Source organism: Drosophila serrata, unplaced genomic scaffold (genome assembly GCF_035046125.1).
Source record: "Drosophila serrata isolate PLE 108 unplaced genomic scaffold, ASM3504612v1 contig_240, whole genome shotgun sequence".
Taxonomy (NCBI): Eukaryota; Metazoa; Arthropoda; class Insecta; order Diptera; family Drosophilidae; genus Drosophila; species Drosophila serrata.
In genome coordinates, this window is record NW_028257138.1 from 10,988,175 (window position 1) to 11,010,240 (window position 22,066).

The following is a 22,066-nucleotide window of genomic DNA, read 5'->3' on the forward strand; positions in this document are numbered from 1 at the left end:
CCAGGAACTCCTTACTAACTAAGTTTTATGTCTTAATTGACAGCTGCTCAACGAGAAGACCGAGGACGATGATGGCAACGGTGGCGGTGGCTCAGGCTCTATGAACAACTCCCGCCAGAGCGAATTGATGCGACAGCTGAAGAATCCCGACGGCGGCAGCCATGGCATGCATCGGGGCAATGCCGGCGGTAACATGAGCACCGAGGATCTCAAGGCCATGCTTAAGATTCAGAGCGATCCGTCGCTAAACCGCAAGCGTTCGCTCAACGAGCCGGATGATGATCCTTCCGCCAAGCGGTCAGAGGACAAGCCCAGCAAGTTGTGCACGCAGAACAAGATGCTGGCCAAGCTATTGCAGAATCCGCCAAAGACACCCAAACCACCCAATCCCGAGCAGCCGTTGCAGGTGAAGACGCTGCCGGATATAACCAGCTCCAGCAACACTCTGGCAGCACCCGGTAACCTCATTAGCGCCGGAAGCACCGGACCCAAGGCGGCGGCCAATCGCAATCGCAAGCAACAGCAGCAGCAGCAGCAGCAACAACAACAGCAGCAACAACAACAGCAGGCCGCCAGCAATCCTTCCCAGCAGCCAAACGATGTCTACCTCAGCCAGCAGCAGCAGCAGCAGCAGCTCCAGCTGCCGCAGCTGTCCTTCCAACAACAGCAACTGGCGACCACAGCAACTACCTCAATTACCACAGCGGCCTCCACTTCGGCTGCGGCGGCTGCAGCTGCGGCAGCGGCAGCGGCTGCCCTCATGGGCGACGGCGACCCGGAGTTGTCCAAGCTGCTGGACAGCTTCGTGGAGTACTTTCCGGATGATACGCCCATTGTGAACAGTGCCCCCTCGGAGGCCTCAGCAATTAGCGATATCCAAAAATCACTGATGCTAGATGTCGAGTCGGCCGCCTTTGGCAACGATATGAGCCAGCACTTGATGATGAGCCAGCAGCAGGCGCAGCAGCAGCAGCAGCATCTCCAACAGCAACACCAGCAGCAACAGCACTTGGCCCTGCAACAGCAGACCCAGCAGCAGCATCTCCAACAGCAGCCGCCTGCATATCCGGGAATGCTTAGTCTGCAGCAGCAGCAACAGCAACACCAACAGCAACAACAGCAGCAGCACAATATGCGGATGCGGATGAGCCAGGTCAACCAGGGATTCCAGCGACCGCCACCGATGTATACAACACGTCCACGGGGGCCCATGAATGCGGTGGCCACACCCGGGGGAGTGGTGTTGCCGGCCCAGCAGCAGATACGCAATATGCGACAGCAGCAGCTGGCGGCGGCCCAGCAAAAGGAGCGACTGCTGCAGCAACAGCAGAAGCAGCAGCTGCTCGTCCCGGAGAATGCCAGTGAGTATATTAGAAATTACTTTTCAAAGGCATTACACCTAAGCCATATACTTATCACTTCCTCCTTGCAGCTGGCATGAACGCGGGTCTGAACAACATTGGCTCGCTGCTCAATACAACAGTGGCTCCCAATGTGTCCCTATCTCGCACCAATCTGCCCTCGGACGCCCAGCTCAGTCCTAACTTTGCTCAGACGCTGATGCAGCAGCAACTTAGTCCCGGTCGCAGCACGCCCTACAGTCCGCAGCCCAATCAAGGTGAGCTTTTGCTAGAGTGGATTCAGCCTTTAAATACTCACTTTCTTTCTTTCCCTTCGCAGGCTATGCCCCACAGTTCCCGCAGCCTGGACAGCGCTTGTCTCCGCAGCAGCAGCAGCAGCTGAATCAGCAGCAACAGCAGCAGCAGCAGAGCAATGCACAGCAGCAACAGCTAGCATACCAGCAGCAGCAGCAACAGGTTGGTGATGGCGGACGTTCTAATACGCCCTTCGGTTCCAACTCGGGAATGCAGTCGCCGGGCATGCAGAACAGTCCTCAGCAATGGGGAGCTGGCGGTGGTGGCGGCGGCGGTGTAGGAGGAGGCGGAGGACCCGGTGGCAATGCTGGAAGGTCGCTGCAACAGCACAATCCCATGCTTATTGCCCAGCTGCAGGTAAGTGTCTGAGATCTGGGTATATCCCATCAAAAGATGAACCAATTAACGCGTTCTCTATGGCCGCATTGCAGGGCGTGAGTCCGTATAATGCGCGTCAATACCAACAGAACCAGAGACGCGGCCTGAACTCCCCGGGAGCCGTTGGACCCGTTGGCGGCAATCCGGCGGCAGTAGCGGCGGCAGCCCTGCAGCGTCAAAACTCGTTCCAGGGGCAAGGCGGTGGTGGCGGGGCCACCACCCCAGATGGCTTTGGTGGTCCGCAGTCCCCGTATGGAGGCAATAACGTCAATGTGTTCCAGCAGCAGCACTTGCAGAGACTGCAGCGTCAGGGCAGCGTGCCACAGGCCACGCAACATCTGCCAGGTGAGGATTTACAGCACAACGTTAAGGAGTTTTTCTTAGGCTAAGAGAGCAGTAGGAAAAGTGTCTAGAAATGGAGTTTTATTATAGCTCAGCGATTGAAAGTGACTTCTAGGTATAGAAATCTCTTGGGATTCAACACAAACGCCCCTTAATCCACATACTAAACATTTAAAAACATAATAGACAGCTTTACATACACACCATAAATATACACTTTCTCGAACACACCACTCACACACACACAAAACAGTTGTTGATCTGAACCTAGTTTTAATCAAAAGCCAACAAAAAAAAAACGCTTAACCAAAACAGGCTCGCCACGCTTTGGCTCCTCGCCGGGCATCAGCAGCAGCAGCGGCAACAGCAACACCGATAGCTCAGCTGCCGCAGGCAACCAGCAACAGCAGCAGCAGCAGCAACATCAGCAGCAACAGCAGCTGATGAACGGTCTGAGCATGTCGCCGCATCCGCATCCGCATCCGGCCTTGATGGGCGTGGGCGGCATGGGCAGTGGCGGCGGCAATGGCATCATTGGCCTTGGCGGCGGGGGCGGTGGCAACTACGGTGGCTACGGTCAGTCCCAGCAGCAGCCGCAGCAGCAGCAGCAGCAGCAGGCGAATGATTTCTTTGGTCGGGTGCAGACCGGTAAGCCCCTGCGCTCTTCTCTCTCTCTCTCTATCGCATCTCCACCTGAAAATCTCATCCAAGATCGCTGTATAAATGTCACCCTGCCTTGAAATCTGTTTGTAAATATAAATTAATGGCCACGCATCATCATAAAGCAAACTCAAAGTTGTTGGGAGAGCATTATTTGTCTGTACCATAATTCACAAAAAAAAGAACAGAAATATCTACATTTAAGCTGGAAACCCCACAAAACATCACACATGTCAACGAATCTAACCCACACACATAAGCCTATATATTATATATATCTGTACAATCATTGTATATAACCTGTATATGTATATTCCCGCCCCGTCCTCGTAAAGCTAAGGCAAGTCGGTTGAGCTGTACATACATTTAATTAATACATATTTGCTGGCGCGTTGCACCCCAAAAAAAAAAAAGAAGAAAAAAAACATAATCCCGGAAACCCAATTTAGTTGTAAGAGGGGGAAACCTAGAAACCCAAAATTTCCAAAGATCACATTACCAAAAATTATATATATTCAAAAAATCCAAAAAGTAGAGCAAATTAAGAACTAGAACATTTCGAGCTGTAACATTAAATATTGGTTATATATTTGTAGGACAAAAGTTTATGTTTATTGATATATACCCCCACCATATCCCTATCCCGATTTTCTGTGTGCCAACTCAACCCTCTATGTTCCATGTATCGTATTCTGTTGTGTATGTTTTGTTTTTATGTCTAGAAATTTTGAGAAACTGTGACTAAACCTTAGATTTAAGTTGTGTCCCTGTTTGGTGAATTTGTTCATGGTCGCCAATAATCGTTTCTTCAACTCTTTCAGCTGGCAATGGCGGTGGCGGAGTGACTGGAGGCAATGCCAACTCTGAGTTCGTCAAGCAGGAGCTGCGAGCGGTGGTCAGTGTGCGGGCCCAGCAGGCGGCTGCGGCAGCCACGGGCGGAGCCGGCGTTGGAGGCGGAGTGGTGCAGCGTGGACAGACGCCACAGAGTCCGCTGCAGCAGGGACCCGGGATCGGTGGTGGCGGAGTGGTTGGTGGTGTGGCCAACAGTACAAATGCCATGGGCAACATCACGCCCACGGGCAGCGGCAATGTCAGCAACTCCATGCTCAACACGCCGCCAGATCCAACGCTGGGCTTTAGCTTCGAGACGCGTAAGTATAATATAATAAATAGCTAAAACTATTAATTAATAATTCCCTGTTCCCTCCACAGCGGACTTCTTTACCAGCAGTGCTACGAGGTGACCCTAAGGTGCCTAATGCCAGACCCCCCAAGGGAGCAGCTGCATCTACCACGCATTTATGGCTCCAAGTAAGGCGACACAATAGAAAATCAAAGGATATATAAAGTGAGACAGAGTCTGCGAGAAGGCGAAGTATGTAAATGTAATTTAAAATATTAGCAGCACTATTTAACAAAAAATATATATATACCTAAATATATTTATTTTATAATACTAGCAAATATTAATTCTAAAGCAAAATGGGAACCTCGTATAAAAGAAAATTGCATAAAAATGATAGAAATACCAGACACACACACACGCTAAATAGTTAAATATTTTCAAAAATCTGAAAACGAAAAAAAAACAGATACAAAAAATGCATATTTATTACGTTTAAAGATAAAGATTAATTAACGCTAAGAGCTATATATACAAAAAAAGGAAAAACAAAAAGGAATGAGAAACAAAGCAAAAAAAACATAATTAGTTATGCGATAACTGCTGACCGTTTCGGGGTGTTGTTAAATTGATATATGTACATTTAAAAAATATATGTATATGTAATATTACTATTGTAAAACATATGGGAGCGGCAGCAGAGTTGGCTATTCTCTAGCGATAACATAATGTATACCAATAATATCCGAGGGGATGAGAAAAATCATGTAAAACACAACAACAGCAGCGTATGGCAAATGTATATTTAAAATTAGTGTTGAATTTGTTTTTCAGTGTGATAATTTGTTAAATTTTATATACTAAATGTTGCTTATTTGTTGCGGCAAAGGCGCGATCTATGCTTTGCTATATGTTTATCTTTGAAAAACATATTTGTATGCATTCTGGAACATTGATTGTTTTTATATTTTCACTTACCGATTGGACGCAAAACATTTCTCTTCGACTAAGCTAAGTGCAACAGCAACAAACAAACAAACAATCCCTATAACTGTACATAAACTTTCACTATTAATTAATTTTGCTTCTTAAAATGTAATTCGTAATTTAGTTAATGCTCGTTTTTAATTAAATATTGTAATTACTTTTTAATACTTTTTTATATCAAAGCGAGAAAGCAAAGCGCGCAAAGCAAAGTCGGCGTTGCAATTTCATGTGAAGGCTATTTTACAGGTTTTGTTTAAACTAATTTGTAATTTGTATCCATTTTTATTATTATTATAATATAACTATTATACACTAAATATAATAACACATTGGCATGCACACACACCCGTGTGTAATTTATAAAATGAAACGAAACACTTTCTAGGAACGCAAAAACGTTTCTCACGTTTTCTATTGTGTAATTTTTTATTGATTTTTGATTTTGTTTAAATCTTTTAAGTCTATTAAGTTGGGTTCAATCGTTAAAAATATTATTTTAAAGAAGAAACGATACAAATGCTATACAAATATAATTGATATAAATTTAGTTTATAATTTTATTAAATTACTGTTTAAACCGCAAAGCCCTAAATAAAAATTTACATACAATATATATTTAAAAATCTATTTATTTTCTATTTTCTTTACATTTTCTACTGGTTTTCAATAGTACTGATAGAAGGCCCCCTTTAACAACAACGACATACCACACAAATAATTAATAATAATAAAACCAAATAAACAGAAAAGAAAGGCGATATTAACACTTGGGAAAATAGAAATACCTCTCGTTAAGTTCAAAAAGAAAGTATGATAAAACAATACAAATTTATAAGAATAATATTATAACCGAATAATCCCTAATTAAATTTAAAAATTAATGAACAGAAAATAAATGGAAATGGTTCTAAGTACTAAGAGAACTATGGAAGAAATTAATTTTTAGACTCTGCTAGCTAAATTACAATTGTCATACATAAATATTAAGCTTAGGATTCAGTTTTAATTTAAGAGGCTTTATCTTGAAATTTCCAAGTAATACTTCATAAAAAATAACGATTTCCCATTAGTTTTTTTTTATACTGACAAGACCTCAAACCAGGAAAGTAAAAGTATGACAAATGAATATACACAAGTATACTGCATTTAGCGTTATATATACACCTTCATATAAAATAGTTTTAATGCAAGTTATTCATATATATATATACCTATACATAAATATATATATATATATTTATATGGGGTAAGGATATAGCAAATTTCACACACACAGCAACACAAAAAGTACATATAAAGTGCATTAATGAATTTAAGCATTTAAAGAAATTAATTAATTTATAAGCATAACGAAATATAGCCCATTATTTCGAGTATATATATATAAATATATATATTTAAAAGTAAAAAAAAAATATTTACAAAACGGTATAAACTTCTTGGATGAATTAAGGAAATAGCTTAACAAAACACACACACTTAACGCTAACACACTAACTCTATGCCACAGATATTTACGTAAATGAAATGCCGACTTAATTTTGATAAGATATACCTACTAAGGTGCATGTAAGATTCGGTAAGTTTTTCTGTTAACACAACGCACTTTAAATATATAAATAAATTCATGCATCTATACATCTCTGTACATAAGCATTTAAGAATTAATGAATTAATTTACCAGCTCCCTCTCGGAGGTAAATTGGTTTCGTTGGGCACATTTGCTGAACTTTTTTGTTTTCTGTGCACTTGTACAGTTTCATGGATGAGTTTAGTTTATATATTTGCAACCTAGTACCATAAAATTTGTACCAAATCACACACTGACGATTATAATAATACCTATTATAGCCGGAAAAACCAATATGTATAATGCAACGCCCTGTACCCGTGCATAAAGCCTACAAAGATTTGTTAAATTGAATATTACAAATACAAAATACTATTTACTAAATAAAACAAAACAAAATGAGATGCCCTGAACCGCAATGAGTAGTGCCCAAAAATAATTAAAAAATAAAACAAATCAACATAACAAATGAAATATATTAACTAGCATTTAAAAGTTATAACGAATTCTAAAACAACAGCCTCAAAACAAATAGTTTTAAACGAAACCGAATAGCGAAAAAAATAGCACAATTTTGTATAAAAAACGAGTAGATATTTGTACGAAAGCAAAAAGAAAAAATAGAACCACAAATCAGAACCGAGAGCAATATATATAGCATACAAATCTCACCCAGAATATGAAACACTCAAAAACACTCACTCTGACTACTCAATATTTTGTTTTATTTCGTTTTCAGTTTGTACAGGAAATCGGAGGAAGAAAAGTCAGTTGGTTAGAAGAAGGAGCAAGGCATTGTTGATTGGCTGTGTTACACAAAACAAAAAACAAGAGTAAAGAAAAGTTAAAAGTCCTGAAAAAGTGGGGAAAAATTTGAAAGATTAGCAGATGGTAGAGTTGGGAAGGATATGCATAGTTAGAGATGCGTTCAGGGAACGCTGTAAGGAACCGAATCTGATGTTTAATTCTAGGTTAGCTTGGGCATTGGGCTGGATTTTTTGGAGCAGGCAACTTCAGTTCAAATTGTCACATATGGATTTTATATGGTTTAGGCATTAAAACCCTTATTTTATGCATATTATTATACATTATAAAGCCACTTATATACATATGTATAACAAAAATGTCGTGATTTGGAGGGAAGACTGTACTGAAGTAAACTGAAAATTGTTTTTATTCGTGTTCTTAACAATTTCGATTATTGCTGTTCTTTTGGTTATTGCAATGATTAATTATTAATTCAGTTAAATATAGGAACTAACCATACCTATCCGAATACAGACCATGAGACCCAAAATGTATGAACCTAATGAATGTTACAAATCTGAGTGTTATGTTTGTTGTCACCTGTCACTGTTCGTTCACTGTCACTGTCACTGTTTACGTGTATCTGTATCGATTGATTGATTGATTGTCCCTGTCTGTCACATACATATGTTGTCTTTGTCTCTACGATCGTATTATATAATTCAGTAAAAACAAAAAACGAATGTATATTTTAAGTCTCCATATATGTACCTTTTTGCTATATATTGTATTTTTATGTAGCTGTAACTGTCACTTTATATATACGATACTACACGATCCCTCGACTCATATACATACACCTTTGCATTTTACATTTAACCAAGAAAACCAAGAACAAAATAAGAAAAGAATTAGTAAAAGCTACATTTCACACTAAAACACATTTAAGATTAAATGATAATTTATAAATTAAACTCTGTATATGTGTAAATGTAACTTTTCTGTAAGGATTCACATAAATGAATTTACATTTGAAGGAAAATACAAAATACTTTAGTTTAACTAAGTACTTAAAAAGCATAATTGAGAATTCTCACAAACACAAAAAACACACACACTTGCCACACAATAGCAAAATGTTAAAACAATTAAATTTAAAACGAATGGAGATGAAATTCTGTACGCTATTGTTTGTACTTAAAAATCGACATATATATATTATATATAAAAGTAATTAAATTTATTAATTAATTATACAAGAAAATGCAAGCGAACTGCAGCAAACAGCAACAAGAACAACAGACACGTTCACTTAATGTTTAACAACTGAACAAAAAAATTGAAAATGAGAAAATGAAAAAGACTAAATAAAATATTAACGAAATAAGCGTAATAATATTATGATGGATTTTGTTTCAGTTAGGGGGGATCGAAAAATCGTTTTGATTAGTGAAAGTATTTATAGTTTTCCCATTTTTGTGACCTTATCGATTATCATCTCTAGGTTGGTATTCAAGACCTTCACCTGGCTGAAGGTATTTTGGTCCATAGTCATCAGTGTGTCACCGTCCACCTGCTTCATTTTGTGAGGCTTCACCTTGATTATACCCTTCCTTGTGGGTATGTGCACATTGACACAGTGCTCCGGCTGCCTTAGCACAGCCAGGGGACTGCCCGCCGTTGAGAACACCTCTTCTCCGGCGCGTGGCCAGCGCAAGAAACTCAATTCAAGTCCAACCTGCTTCGACTTACTAACGGGAGGCTCGGGAACTAAAGAATTATTAACTGGAATCCATGTAATCTTAGTCACCTGTAAAAAGTATCTTACCAGCACACTTCATCTGCAGCACCTGCTTATTGGTATTGTTTCGAATGGACTTGATTTGGTGGCTTAATTCCTTTTGGTATCGCGTGTTTAATTTGTTGATCTCCACTTCAGGTGTGTTCGTTTTGATCTTCTTTTTAGGATCGAGATCCTGGCTTTGAGTTTGCTTAAGTATCTCGGTGCGTGGCATTTTTCTATAGTTTTGTTGCGTCTTTTAAGACTTTCACTACAAGTAACTCAGGGGCTACTATGATGTACACATACAAATACTTGTGACACTTTCGTGACTTATGTTTTTTATACCCTTGCAGGGTATTATAAGTTCAGTCAGAAGTTTGCAACGCACTGAAGGAGGCACCTCCGACCATATAAAGTATATATATTCTTGATCAGGATCAACAGCCGAGTCGATCTAGCCATGTCCGTCTGTCCGTCTGTCCGTTTCTACGCAAACTAGTCTCTCAGTTTTGAAGCTATCTGAATGAAACTTTACAGTTCGCATTCTATATACTCTCACTCGTATATATGTCGGAAGACGACTATAGCATATAGGTGCCATAGGAATAATCGGATAATTTTTACAAAAAAAACTATAACAATTTCAGTTTTCAACAGAATTGGATCAAATTTGAGATATAGCCATTTTACTATACTCTACAATTTTGTATAAAATTTTATGAAAATCGGACAACAATATCATATTGCTCCCCAAGGAACGATCGAGAAATTAAGACAATTAAAAATTATAACATTTTCAGTTTTCAAGAGATTTTCATCAAATTTGAGGTATAGCCATTTTATATCAGTCTTAAATTTTGTGTAAAATTTTATGAAAATCGGACGACTATATCATATAGGTGCCATAAAAACGATCGTTAGATGTGGAGAAAAATGCACATCTGTGACTTTAAAACTGCAAATATAATATGTAAAGGTGAATGAAATGAAAGCAGGTATTACTTCATTGTTTTTTAACACAAATAAATATAATTTATATTGTTGGGATTCAAAGTCATAAAAGTTCTATCGGCAAGGGTATATAAACTTCGGCGTGCCCAAGTTAGCTTCCTTTCTTATTAATATATTAATATTATATAAAATAATATAATAATTATAATATTGTAATGGCAGTGAATAGCTTACTCTCGCCCTCTCTTTCTGTATGCCTCTGTAAGCCTCTGCCTCTCGCTCTCTTTCTTACTCACAATAACATTTGGTATGTCTCTCCCTCTGTTGCAGCTCTGTTGCCTCCCTCTGTTGCAGCTCTGTTGCCTCCCTCTGTTGCAGCTCTAGAGATGGCGCTTACGCTCTATCTCTCTCTGTTGCAGCTACAGAGGTAGCTCTTTCCCTCTCGCTCTCTTTCTCTGTTATTATTGATCGGGAAGTATAAATAGAGGTTCTTTGATCGCCGCGACCTCAGTCTGTCCTAGGGGTACCTAGTGTTAACATCTTTAGTGATAGTGATAGTGATTACCCTTCGAGCTGAAATACATGACGTGGCCAATGGAACACATCCAGATAACCGGGAAGAGATCTTCGATGCCATGATAATTCTAATTGAAGTCACCACGATTATAAGTCGATACTGGAAGGAATTACATCTAAAGTGATAGTGAAAGAAGAACACTTCGATGAATCCATATCGTAAGATGATACTTAATTAACTCACCAGGAATATAACTCTACATCGGAAGGAATTAAGCAATGACGAAAGATGACGTGTCCTCTACTGGGGTAAGTCTTTATTTTGACAAATATATCAATATTATATTTTAAACATTAAGAGAAGCTATATTAGTGATCAGGCCTAGGTCTAGAATAAGTTGTGCTAGCTATGAATTTATTATTTCATTAATTTCCTTTTTGCCATGGACCCCATTACTTAATGCTGATCAAGAATTTATATGATTTATAGGGTCGGAAATGGCTCCTTCACTGATACAAATTATATATTCCTCTGCAATCGATTTTGTGTAAAATTTTATGAAAATCGGACTACTATATCATATCCCATAGGAACGATCGAGAAATTAATACAAATAAAAAATTTAACTTTTCCAGTTTTCAACAGATTTTTATCAAATTTGAGATATAGCCGATTCATATTATCATACAATTTTGTGTAAAGTTATATGAAAATCGGACTACTAATTCATTTAACTGCCATAGGAACGGTCAAGAAATGAACGTTTCAGAAATAAAGTTTTCATTTTTCAGCTGATTTTCACTAAATTTGAGATATAGCCATTTTATATCAGTCTTAAATTTTGTGTCATATACTGCAAATTTAATATGTATAGGTGAATGAAATGAAAGCAGGTATTACTTTTTTGTTTTTTTAACATAAATATATGTACTTTTTATTGTATGGATTCCTAGTCATCGAAGTTCTATCTGCAAGGGTATATAAACTTCGGCGTGCCGAAGTTAGCTTTCTTTCTTGTTTTTTTTTTTTGTTTGTATGTCTTTCTGGCAACCTGTTTCATTGTAACATTTTATAAGTTTTAAAGTGCAATCTGCTTCTCGGAAACGACTAATATATACTTATCAATTTCGGTGTACGAACTCCGGCTTATCTCTATTCTTGGAACTTCGGTTTATAATCATTTTTAAAGAGCTTTACTAGAAGAAAACAAGTATTTATTTTTAAACGGACATAAATATATATAGGATTGCAAATGACTCCTTCACAGCGTTACAAGGTTCTGATGAACAATATGATGCCAAAAACCACACCCTTCCCAATCCAATTTCCCGAAAATAAACAAAGAAATTGCTATTAATACCAAGTCTGGTGATTGATCTTTATTTTCAAGAAAAATGTATAACTATATACAAATATATGTTTCATTTATTCATATTTTTTTCCAGATACAAATAATCTTTATTAACTATCACAACTTATAATAACTTCGCTTAATATATTCGCATTCTTTGACCCGATATTACAATTTTTGTCGATAAATAAAACCTTAATAAAACACATAACTAAACCGAAAATGCATCTATTTCAATTTGGAAACTTCTATGATTATTGTTATTTATTAGGTTAACAAATCTTCATACTCAATTTCAGTTTTAAAGCTTCTGACTGAAATTATCATTAGGGTATAATGAGAGTAATATTAATTAATTGCCTTTTTGGTGTTTTGGTACGTTGTTGTTTCTTCTGGCCTAGTTTCAGCTGATGGATCATTTGTGCTGTCCTTCTCTTTAGCGTCTTCTCCTGCAGGCAGCACCTCATCGACATCCAATATCAATCCATCTATAGAATTTGAATGGGCTTTGATCTGGTCGTCAATCCAAGTGCGAAAATGTGCCACATCGGTGTACACAGCGGGGGTGCTCTCCTCTCCACAGGCGATGCCCCAGTTCACGATGCCAGCCTGCTCGAAGCGCGTGGGATCGTTTTGGAGCGGACAGGCGAGTGGGGAACCACCGTCTCCCGTGCACGAGTCCTTGCCCCCCTCGCCGCCAGCACACAACAGGCTGTTATGGAGCCTAAAGGATGAGCCCTGATGGCGACGCAATTGTGCCTCACAGGTGCGGGAGTTGACTATTGGCAGATCCACCTTCTTCATGATGTTCATGTACGCGTTCTGCTCGATGGCATCCTGGCCCCAGCCGCTGATGATACACCGTCTACTGTCGAAGTTTTGATTTCTCGACGGCAGGCAAATGGGGCGAATGTGGGGCAAGGCATCGAACTGTTGGTCGAGAAACAACAGGGCCAGATTGTTGGCCCCTGTTTTCCAATCGAACGAGGGATGAGGCAGGATCATCTGGACTCCTGCTTCCACATGGGTAAACTTCTCAGTATCGGCGAGAAGGTTCCAATCACCTGCCCGCACTATAAGGTCGCTACTTTCGAAGCCTTCGGTTACATGGCTAGCGGTGAGCACCACATCCGAGGCGACCAAGGAGCCACCGCCCAAGTACGAAGCGTTTATGTGCAGCAGGGCCGTCATCCAGGGTAACTCATGTTCCTGAGCCAAGCCATCAGCGGACCGCATTGAGAAGGTTTGACCATTTGTGTTAACTTGGCCGCAGTCGGTTTGTTTTGATGGGTTATTAGTATTTCCCTGCAACTATTAAGGCATAAGTTTTAATAAGTTTTATATGTATTTATCTAAAACTTACTATTCTATTGGCTTTGCAGCACACCTCCGTGGAGGCGCATCCCTGTTGGCCTGTCTGCCACTTGTCTTTGCACAGAAGACGAGAGATGCACTGTTTCCTCGGATTATTGCTGCACAATTGGTTAGCCTGGACCAAGGAAAGAGCCAGGCACAAGAACGAAACAATTGCCGTCAGACGAGGCATGCTTCTTAATGTTAATAAAACAACTGGCATCTGCAATCCATCGGAACATATACATATTCTCATCTTAGAATGATCTTCTCTCTCGGTGATAAGAAAAGAATTCTTGCTGTGGGATCAAACACAATTGAACTTTGGCTTTCGGAAGCTCTTTTCTTATTTGAATGATTTGATTGCTGCTTTTAATTAATTAATATTGGTACTTTTATAATTTGTAAGCACTTGTTTTATTTGTATAGTTCAAAAGGTAGAATATTGAAATAAACAGAGAAACATTTCAGTATAAAACAAAGAAATTTAATATTATATATTTATATGTTTTAAAGAATCTTAGTGGCTTCAAACTTCTTTTATTCCACACAAGTTTCTACGCAACTTTTTAATGAACCAAAATTATTGGCATTACCACCGCAGCCTCCGTAGGTAAATTGGACGCATTCATTTTGGGCCGAGTTATACGACCAAGTTGGTAAAAGAGCTAGGCAAGGACCCGGGTTGTAGGAACTAGGCAGGCCGCAGATTGCTATAAATAAACCAAATATTGATTTAGTTTAGGGTATAACAATAAGTATAGAGGATCACATACCATGTTTTAGAGCCATCGAACTTGCCACAAAAGCGGCAAACACAACAAGGATGATAAGCAGCTTCATTGTTATTTATATATTTTAGAACTTATACTCGTGAAAGTAACTGAAATGGAAATGAAACTGAAGCTACATCGGCTTGTGCAATTTATACCACTGTAGAGCTTATTTGCTTATCTTTACCTTTTTCCCAGATAGAGATTACTCTGTACAGTCAGTATTTGCCTTTTAACCTGACCCGTAACCCTTCTATAAAGACTTTCTGATGCTGATAATTATAATCTAATTTACTTAAAGGTGCAGGCTGTTGCATTGCTTCTCGGAAAACCAATTTCAAAATAATAATGTTGTGTAAATTTTAATTCGGGAAACTTTTATTTGTTACTAATTATTACGTTTATAAATCTGCATACTCCTTTTTTGCGTTGCATATTTAAGACTGAAATTATGACACTCCCAAATGGCTATTTACATTTAAATATTTACTACAATTTTCCTCACACTTTTTACGACAAGTCAAAGAGTAAAACTTTCATAACTAAGCCAAAAATGCATTAATTTTAATTCGGAAAACTTTTATTTGTTACTAATTATTACGTTTATAAATCTGCATACTCCTTTTTTGCGTTGCATACTTCAGACTGCAATTATGGCACTCCCAAATGGCTATTTACATTTAAATATTTACTACATTTTTGCAAGACAATTTTTGCGACAAGTCAATCGGTAAAAATCTCATAACTAAGCCAAAAATGGGTTAAAATCAATTCGGAAAGCTGTCCTATGTTAGTTTTTATTAGGCTAATCAATCTGTATACTCAATTTGAAATTTTAAATTTTTCAATTTTTTGCCAATTTTTGGCAATTTTAATGATGTAACCCCTTATCATTTTTTCAAAAATTGAAAAATTTATAAACATTTTATTTTCAACCAGACATGGCTAGATCGATTCAGCTGTTAATGCTGATCAAGAATATATATGATTTATGGGGTCGGAAATGATTCCTTCATATAGTTTTAAGCTTCCGACTGAAATTATAATACCCTCAAATCGGTATTTAAATTGAAATATTTACAACAATTTTAAATGACAAATCGAAGGCTAAAAATGTCAGAACTACGCTAAAAATGCATTAATTTTAATTCGGAAAACTTTTATTTGTTACTAATTATTACGTTTATAAATCTGCATACTCCTTTTTTGCGTTGCATACTTCAGACTGCAATTATGGCACTCCCAAATGGCTATTTACATTTAAATATTTATTACAATTTTCCTCACAATTTTTACGACAAGTCAAAGAGTGAAACTTTCATAACTAAGCCAAAAATGCATTAATTTTAATTCGGAAAACTTTTATTTGTTACTAATTATTACGTTTATAAATCTGCATACTCCTTTTTTGCGTTGCATACTTCAGACTGCAATTATGGCACTCCCAAATGGCTATTTACATTTAAATATTTACTACATTTTTGCAAGACAATTTTTGCGACAAGTCAATCGGTAAAAATCTCAAAACTAAGCCAAAAATGGGTTAAAATCAATTCGGAAAGCTGTCCTATGTTAGTTTTTATTAGGCTAATCAATCTGTATACTCAATTTGAAATTTTAAATTTTTCAATTTTTTGCCAATTTTTGGCAATTTTAATGATGTAACCCCTTATCATTTTTTCAAAAATTGAAAAATTTATAAACATTTTATTTTCAACCAGACATGGCTAGATCGATTCAGCTGTTAATGCTGATCAAGAATATATATGATTTATGGGGTCGGAAATGATTCCTTCATATAGTTTTAAGCTTCCGACTGAAATTATAATACCCTCAAATCGGTATTTAAATTGAAATATTTACAACAATTTTAAATGACAAATCGAAGGCTAAAAATGTCAGAACTACCCCAAAAATTGCATTAATTTTAATTCGGAAAACTTTTATTTGTTACTAATTATTACGTTTATAAATCTCCATACTCCTTTTTTGCGTTGCATACTTCAGACTGCAATTATGACACTCCCAAATGGCTATTTACATTTAAATATTTACTACAATTTTCCTCACAATTTTTACGACAAGTCAAAGAGTAAAACTTTCATAACTAAGCCAAAAATGCATTAATTTTAATTCGGAAAACTTTTATTTGTTACTAATTATTAAGTTTATATATCTGCATACTCCGTTTTTGCGTTGCGTATTTAAGACTGAAATTATGAAACACCCAAATGGCTATTTACATTTAAATATTTACTACAATTTTCCTCACAATTTTTTCGACAAGTCAAAGAGTTAAACTTTCATAACTAAGCCAAAAATGCATTATTTTTAATTCGGAAAACTTTTATTTGTTACTAATTATTACGTTTATAAATCTGCCTACTCCTTTTTTGCGTTGCATATTTAAGACTGAAATTATGACACTCCCAAATGGGTATTTACATTTAAATATTTACTACATTTTTGCAAGACAATTTTTGCGACAAGTCAATCGGTAAAAATCTCATAACTAAGCCAAAAATGGGTTAAAATCAATTCGGAAAGCTGTCCTATGTTAGTTTTTATTAGGCTAATCAATCTGTATACTCAATTTGAAATTTTAAATTTTTCAATTTTTTGCCAATTTTTGGCAATTTTAATGATGTAACCCCTTATCATTTTTTCAAAAATTGAAAAATTTCTAAAAATTTTATTTTCAACCAGATATGGCTAGATCGATTCAGCTGTTAATGCTGATCAAGAATATATATGTTTTATGGGGTCGGAAATGATTCCTTCATATAGTTTTAAGCTTCCGACTGAAATTATAATACCCTCAAGTCGGTATTTAAATTGAAATAATTACAACAATTTTATATGACAAATCGAAGGCTAAAAATGTCATAACTGCGCTAAAAATGCATTAATTTTAATCCGGAAAACGTTTATTTGTTACTAATTATTACGTTTATAAATCTGCATACTCCTTTTTGCGTTGCATACTTCAGACTGCAATTATGACACTCCCAAATGGCTATTTACATTTAAATATTTACTACAATTTTCCTCACAATTTTTACGACAAGTCAAAGAGTGAAACTTTCATAACTAAGCCAAAAATGCATTAATTTTAATTCGGAAAACTTTTATTTGTTACTAATTATTACGTTTATAAATCTGCATACTCCTTTTTTGCGTTGCATACTTCAGACTGCAATTATGGCACTCCCAAATGGGTATTTACATTTAAATATTTACTACATTTTTGCAAGACAATTTTTGCGACAAGTCAATCGGTAAAAATCTCATAACTAAGCCAAAAATGGGTTAAAATCAATTCGGAAAGCTGTCCTATGTTAGTTTTTATTAGGCTAATCAATCTGTATACTCAATTTGAAATTTTAAATTTTTCAATTTTTTGCCAATTTTTGGCAATTTTAATGATGTAACCCCTTATCATTTTTTCAAAAATTGAAAAATTTCTAAAAATTTTATTTTCAACCAGACATGGCTAGATCGATTCAGCTGTTAATGCTGATCAAGAATATATATGTTTTATGGGGTCGGAAATGATTCCTTCATATAGTTTTAAGCTTCCGACTGAAATTATAATACCCTCAAGTCGGTATTTAAATTGAAATAATTACAACAATTTTATATGACAAATCGAAGGCTAAAAATGTCATAACTGCGCTAAAAATGCATTAATTTTAATCCGGAAAACGTTTATTTGTTACTTATTATTTGGTTTATAAATCTGCATACTCCTTTTTTGCGTTGCATACTTCAGACTGCAATTATGACACTCCCAAATGGCTATTTACATTTAAATATTTATTACAATTTTCCTCACAATTTTTACGACAAGTCAAAGAGTGAAACTTTCATAACTAAGCCAAAAATGCATTAATTTTAATTCGGAAAACTTTTATTTGTTACTAATTATTAAGTTTATATATCTGCATACTCCGTTTTTGCGTTGCGTATTTAAGACTGAAATTATGAAACACCCAAATGGCTATTTACATTTAAATATTTACTACAATTTTCCTCACAATTTTTTCGACAAGTCAAAGAGTTAAACTTTCATAACTAAGCCAAAAATGCATTATTTTTAATTCGGAAAACTTTTATTTGTTACTAATTATTACGTTTATAAATCTGCCTACTCCTTTTTTGCGTTGCATATTTAAGACTGAAATTATGACACTCCCAAATGGGTATTTACATTTAAATATTTACTACATTTTTGCAAGACAATTTTTGCGACAAGTCAATCGGTAAAAATCTCATAACTAAGCCAAAAATGGGTTAAAATCAATTCGGAAAGCTGTCCTATGTTAGTTTTTATTAGGCTAATCAATCTGTATACTCAATTTGAAATTTTAAATTTTTCAATTTTTTGCCAATTTTTGGCAATTTTAATGATGTAACCCCTTATCATTTTTTCAAAAATTGAAAAATTTCTAAAAATTTTATTTTCAACCAGATATGGCTAGATCGATTCAGCTGTTAATGCTGATCAAGAATATATATGTTTTATGGGGTCGGAAATGATTCCTTCATATAGTTTTAAGCTTCCGACTGAAATTATAATACCCTCAAGTCGGTATTTAAATTGAAATAATTACAACAATTTTATATGACAAATCGAAGGCTAAAAATGTCATAACTGCGCTAAAAATGCATTAATTTTAATCCGGAAAACGTTTATTTGTTACTAATTATTACGTTTATAAATCTGCATACTCCTTTTTGCGTTGCATACTTCAGACTGCAATTATGACACTCCCAAATGGCTATTTACATTTAAATATTTACTACAATTTTCCTCACAATTTTTACGACAAGTCAAAGAGTGAAACTTTCATAACTAAGCCAAAAATGCATTAATTTTAATTCGGAAAACTTTTATTTGTTACTAATTATTACGTTTATAAATCTGCATACTCCTTTTTTGCGTTGCATACTTCAGACTGCAATTATGGCACTCCCAAATGGGTATTTACATTTAAATATTTACTACATTTTTGCAAGACAATTTTTGCGACAAGTCAATCGGTAAAAATCTCATAACTAAGCCAAAAATGGGTTAAAATCAATTCGGAAAGCTGTCCTATGTTAGTTTTTATTAGGCTAATCAATCTGTATACTCAATTTGAAATTTTAAATTTTTCAATTTTTTGCCAATTTTTGGCAATTTTAATGATGTAACCCCTTATCATTTTTTCAAAAATTGAAAAATTTCTAAAAATTTTATTTTCAACCAGACATGGCTAGATCGATTCAGCTGTTAATGCTGATCAAGAATATATATGTTTTATGGGGTCGGAAATGATTCCTTCATATAGTTTTAAGCTTCCGACTGAAATTATAATACCCTCAAGTCGGTATTTAAATTGAAATAATTACAACAATTTTATATGACAAATCGAAGGCTAAAAATGTCATAACTGCGCTAAAAATGCATTAATTTTAATCCGGAAAACGTTTATTTGTTACTTATTATTTGGTTTATAAATCTGCATACTCCTTTTTTGCGTTGCATACTTCAGACTGCAATTATGACACTCCCAAATGGCTATTTACATTTAAATATTTATTACAATTTTCCTCACAATTTTTACGACAAGTCAAAGAGTGAAACTTTCATAACTAAGCCAAAAATGCATTAATTTTAATTCGGAAAACTTTTATTTGTTACTAATTATTACGTTTATAAATCTGCATACTCCTTTTTTGCGTTGCATATTTAAGACTGAAATTATGACACTCCCAAATGGCTATTTACATTTAAATATTTACTACAATTTTCCTCACACTTTTTACGACAAGTCAAAGAGTGAAACTTTCATAACTAAGCCAAAAATGCATTAATTTTAATTCGGAAAACTTTTATTTGTTACTAATTATTACGTTTATAAATCTGCATACTCCTTTTTTGCGTTGCATATTTAAGACTGAAATTATGACACTCCCAAATGGGTATTTACATTAAAATATTTACTACATTTTTGCAAGACAATTTTTGCGACAAGTCAATTGGTAAAAATCTCATAACTAAGCCAAAAATGGGTTAAAATCAATTCGGAAAGCTGTCCTATGTTAGTTTTTATTAGGCTAATCAATCTGTATACTCAATTTGAAATTTTAAATTTTTCAATTTTTTGCCAATTTTTGGCAATTTTAATGATGTAACCCCTTATCATTTTTTCAAAAATTGAAAAATTTCTAAAAATTTTATTTTCAACCAGACATGGCTAGATCGATTCAGCTGTTAATGCTGATCAAGAATATATATGATTTATGGGGTCGGAAATGATTCCTTCATATAGTTTTAAGCTTCCGACTGAAATTATAATACCCTCAAATCGGTATTTAAATTGAGATAATTACAACAATTTTATATGACAAATCGAAGGCTAAAAATGTCATAACTACGCTAAAAATGTATTAATTTTAATTCGGAAAACTTTTATTTGTTACTAATTATTACGTTTATAAATCTGCATACTCCTTTTTGCGTTGCATACTTCAGACTGCAATTATGACACTCCCAAATGGCTATTTACATTTAAATATTTACTACAATTTTCCTCACAATTTTTACGACAAGTCAAAGAGTGAAACTTTCATAACTAAGCCAAAAATGCATTAATTTTAATTCGGAAAACTTTTATTTGTTACTAATTATTACGTTTATAAATCTGCATACTCCTTTTTTGCGTTGCATACTTCAGACTGCAATTATGGCACTCCCAAATGGCTATTTACATTTAAATATTTACTACATTTTTGCAAGACAATTTTTGCGACAAGTCAATCGGTAAAAATCTCATACCTAAGCCAAAAATGGGTTAAAATCAATTCGGAAAGCTGTCCTATGTTAGTTTTTATTAGGCTAATCAATCTGTATACTCAATTTGAAATTTTAAATTTTTCAATTTTTTGCCAATTTTTGGCAATTTTAATGATGTAACCCCTTATCATTTTTTCAAAAATTGAAAAATTTCTAAAAATTTTATTTTCAACCAGACATGGCTAGATCGATTCAGCTGTTAATGCTGATCAAGAATATATATGATTTATGGGGTCGGAAATGATTCCTTCATATAGTTTTAAGCTTCCGACTGAAATTATAATACCCTCAAATCGGTATTTAAATTGAGATAATTACAACAATTTTATATGACAAATCGAAGGCTAAAAATGTCATAACTACGCTAAAAATGTATTAATTTTAATTCGGAAAACTTTTATTTGTTACTAATTATTACGTTTATATATCTGCATACTCCGTTTTTGCGTTGCGTATTTAAGACTGAAATTATGACACACCCAAATGGCTATTTACATTTAAATATTTACTACAATTTTCCTCACAATTTTTTCGACAAGTCAAAGAGTTAAACTTTCATAACTAAGCCAAAAATGCATTATTTTTAATTCGGAAAACTTTTATTTGTTACTAATTATTACGTTTATAAATCTGCCTACTCCTTTTTTGCGTTGCATATTTAAGACTGAAATTATGACACTCCCAAATGGGTATTTACATTTAAATATTTACTACATTTTTGCAAGACAATTTTTGCGACAAGTCAATCGGTAAAAATCTCATAACTAAGCCAAAAATGGGTTAAAATCAATTCGGAAAGCTGTCCTATGTTAGTTTTTATTAGGCTAATCAATCTGTATACTCAATTTGAAATTTTAAATTTTTCAATTTTTTGCCAATTTTTGGCAATTTTAATGATGTAACCCCTTATCATTTTTTCAAAAATTGAAAAATTTCTAAAAATTTTATTTTCAACCAGACATGGCTAGATCGATTCAGCTGTTAATGCTGATCAAGAATATATATGATTTATGGGGTCGGAAATGATTCCTTCAT

At 35.3% G+C, this 22,066-nt stretch overlaps 5 protein-coding genes across 10 annotated transcripts in view; 2 read left to right on the forward strand and 3 right to left on the reverse strand.

Moving 5' to 3' along the window:
- Positions 1–5,768, forward strand: part of tai (basic helix-loop-helix family member taiman) — a 106,658-nt gene extending 100,890 nt beyond the window's left edge. For 5 of the 6 annotated variants that reach the window (XM_086831438.1, XM_020952164.2, XM_086831439.1 and 2 more), the window contains 7 exons: positions 44–1,361; positions 1,433–1,618; positions 1,681–2,012; positions 2,087–2,378; positions 2,691–3,023; positions 3,857–4,186; positions 4,248–5,768. In XM_086831438.1, the coding sequence (XP_086687564.1) occupies positions 44–1,361; positions 1,433–1,618; positions 1,681–2,012; positions 2,087–2,378; positions 2,691–3,023; positions 3,857–4,186; positions 4,248–4,279 (2,823 nt within the window). In that variant the 3' untranslated portion in view covers positions 4,280–5,768. The remainder of the gene's footprint in view (positions 1–43; positions 1,362–1,432; positions 1,619–1,680; positions 2,013–2,086; positions 2,379–2,690; positions 3,024–3,856; positions 4,187–4,247) is intronic. The other variant, XM_086831437.1, reaches the window with a different exon arrangement.
- A 3,067-nt stretch (positions 5,769–8,835) lies between these two features.
- On the reverse strand, positions 8,836–9,558 carry aust (australin). The gene is made up of 2 exons (XM_020952124.2): positions 9,291–9,558; positions 8,836–9,232 (listed from the first exon to the last, which is right to left on the reverse strand). Exons 1-2 carry the CDS (start codon positions 9,475–9,477, stop codon positions 8,922–8,924), a joined length of 498 nt encoding a protein of 165 aa, XP_020807783.2. The 5' UTR covers positions 9,478–9,558; the 3' UTR covers positions 8,836–8,921.
- A 1,147-nt stretch (positions 9,559–10,705) lies between these two features.
- The window catches only part of Mco1 (Multicopper oxidase 1), a 265,366-nt gene continuing 254,005 nt past the window's right edge, over positions 10,706–22,066 (forward strand). Inside the window, exon 1 of the mRNA XM_086831448.1 lies at positions 10,706–11,021. The gene's annotated coding sequence lies outside the window, so the exon portion shown is untranslated. The remainder of the gene's footprint in view (positions 11,022–22,066) is intronic.
- Positions 12,296–13,757, reverse strand: LOC110183764 (phenoloxidase-activating factor 2-like). The gene is made up of 2 exons (XM_086831456.1): positions 13,428–13,757; positions 12,296–13,375 (listed from the first exon to the last, which is right to left on the reverse strand). The coding sequence occupies exons 1-2, from the start codon at positions 13,671–13,673 to the stop codon at positions 12,413–12,415; spliced, it is 1,209 nt and encodes a 402-aa protein (XP_086687582.1). The 5' UTR covers positions 13,674–13,757; the 3' UTR covers positions 12,296–12,412.
- Positions 13,811–14,308, reverse strand: LOC147644060 (kunitz-type serine protease inhibitor conotoxin Cal9.1b-like). The gene is made up of 2 exons (XM_086831459.1): positions 14,194–14,308; positions 13,811–14,130 (listed from the first exon to the last, which is right to left on the reverse strand). The coding sequence occupies exons 1-2, from the start codon at positions 14,258–14,260 to the stop codon at positions 13,958–13,960; spliced, it is 240 nt and encodes a 79-aa protein (XP_086687585.1). The 5' UTR covers positions 14,261–14,308; the 3' UTR covers positions 13,811–13,957.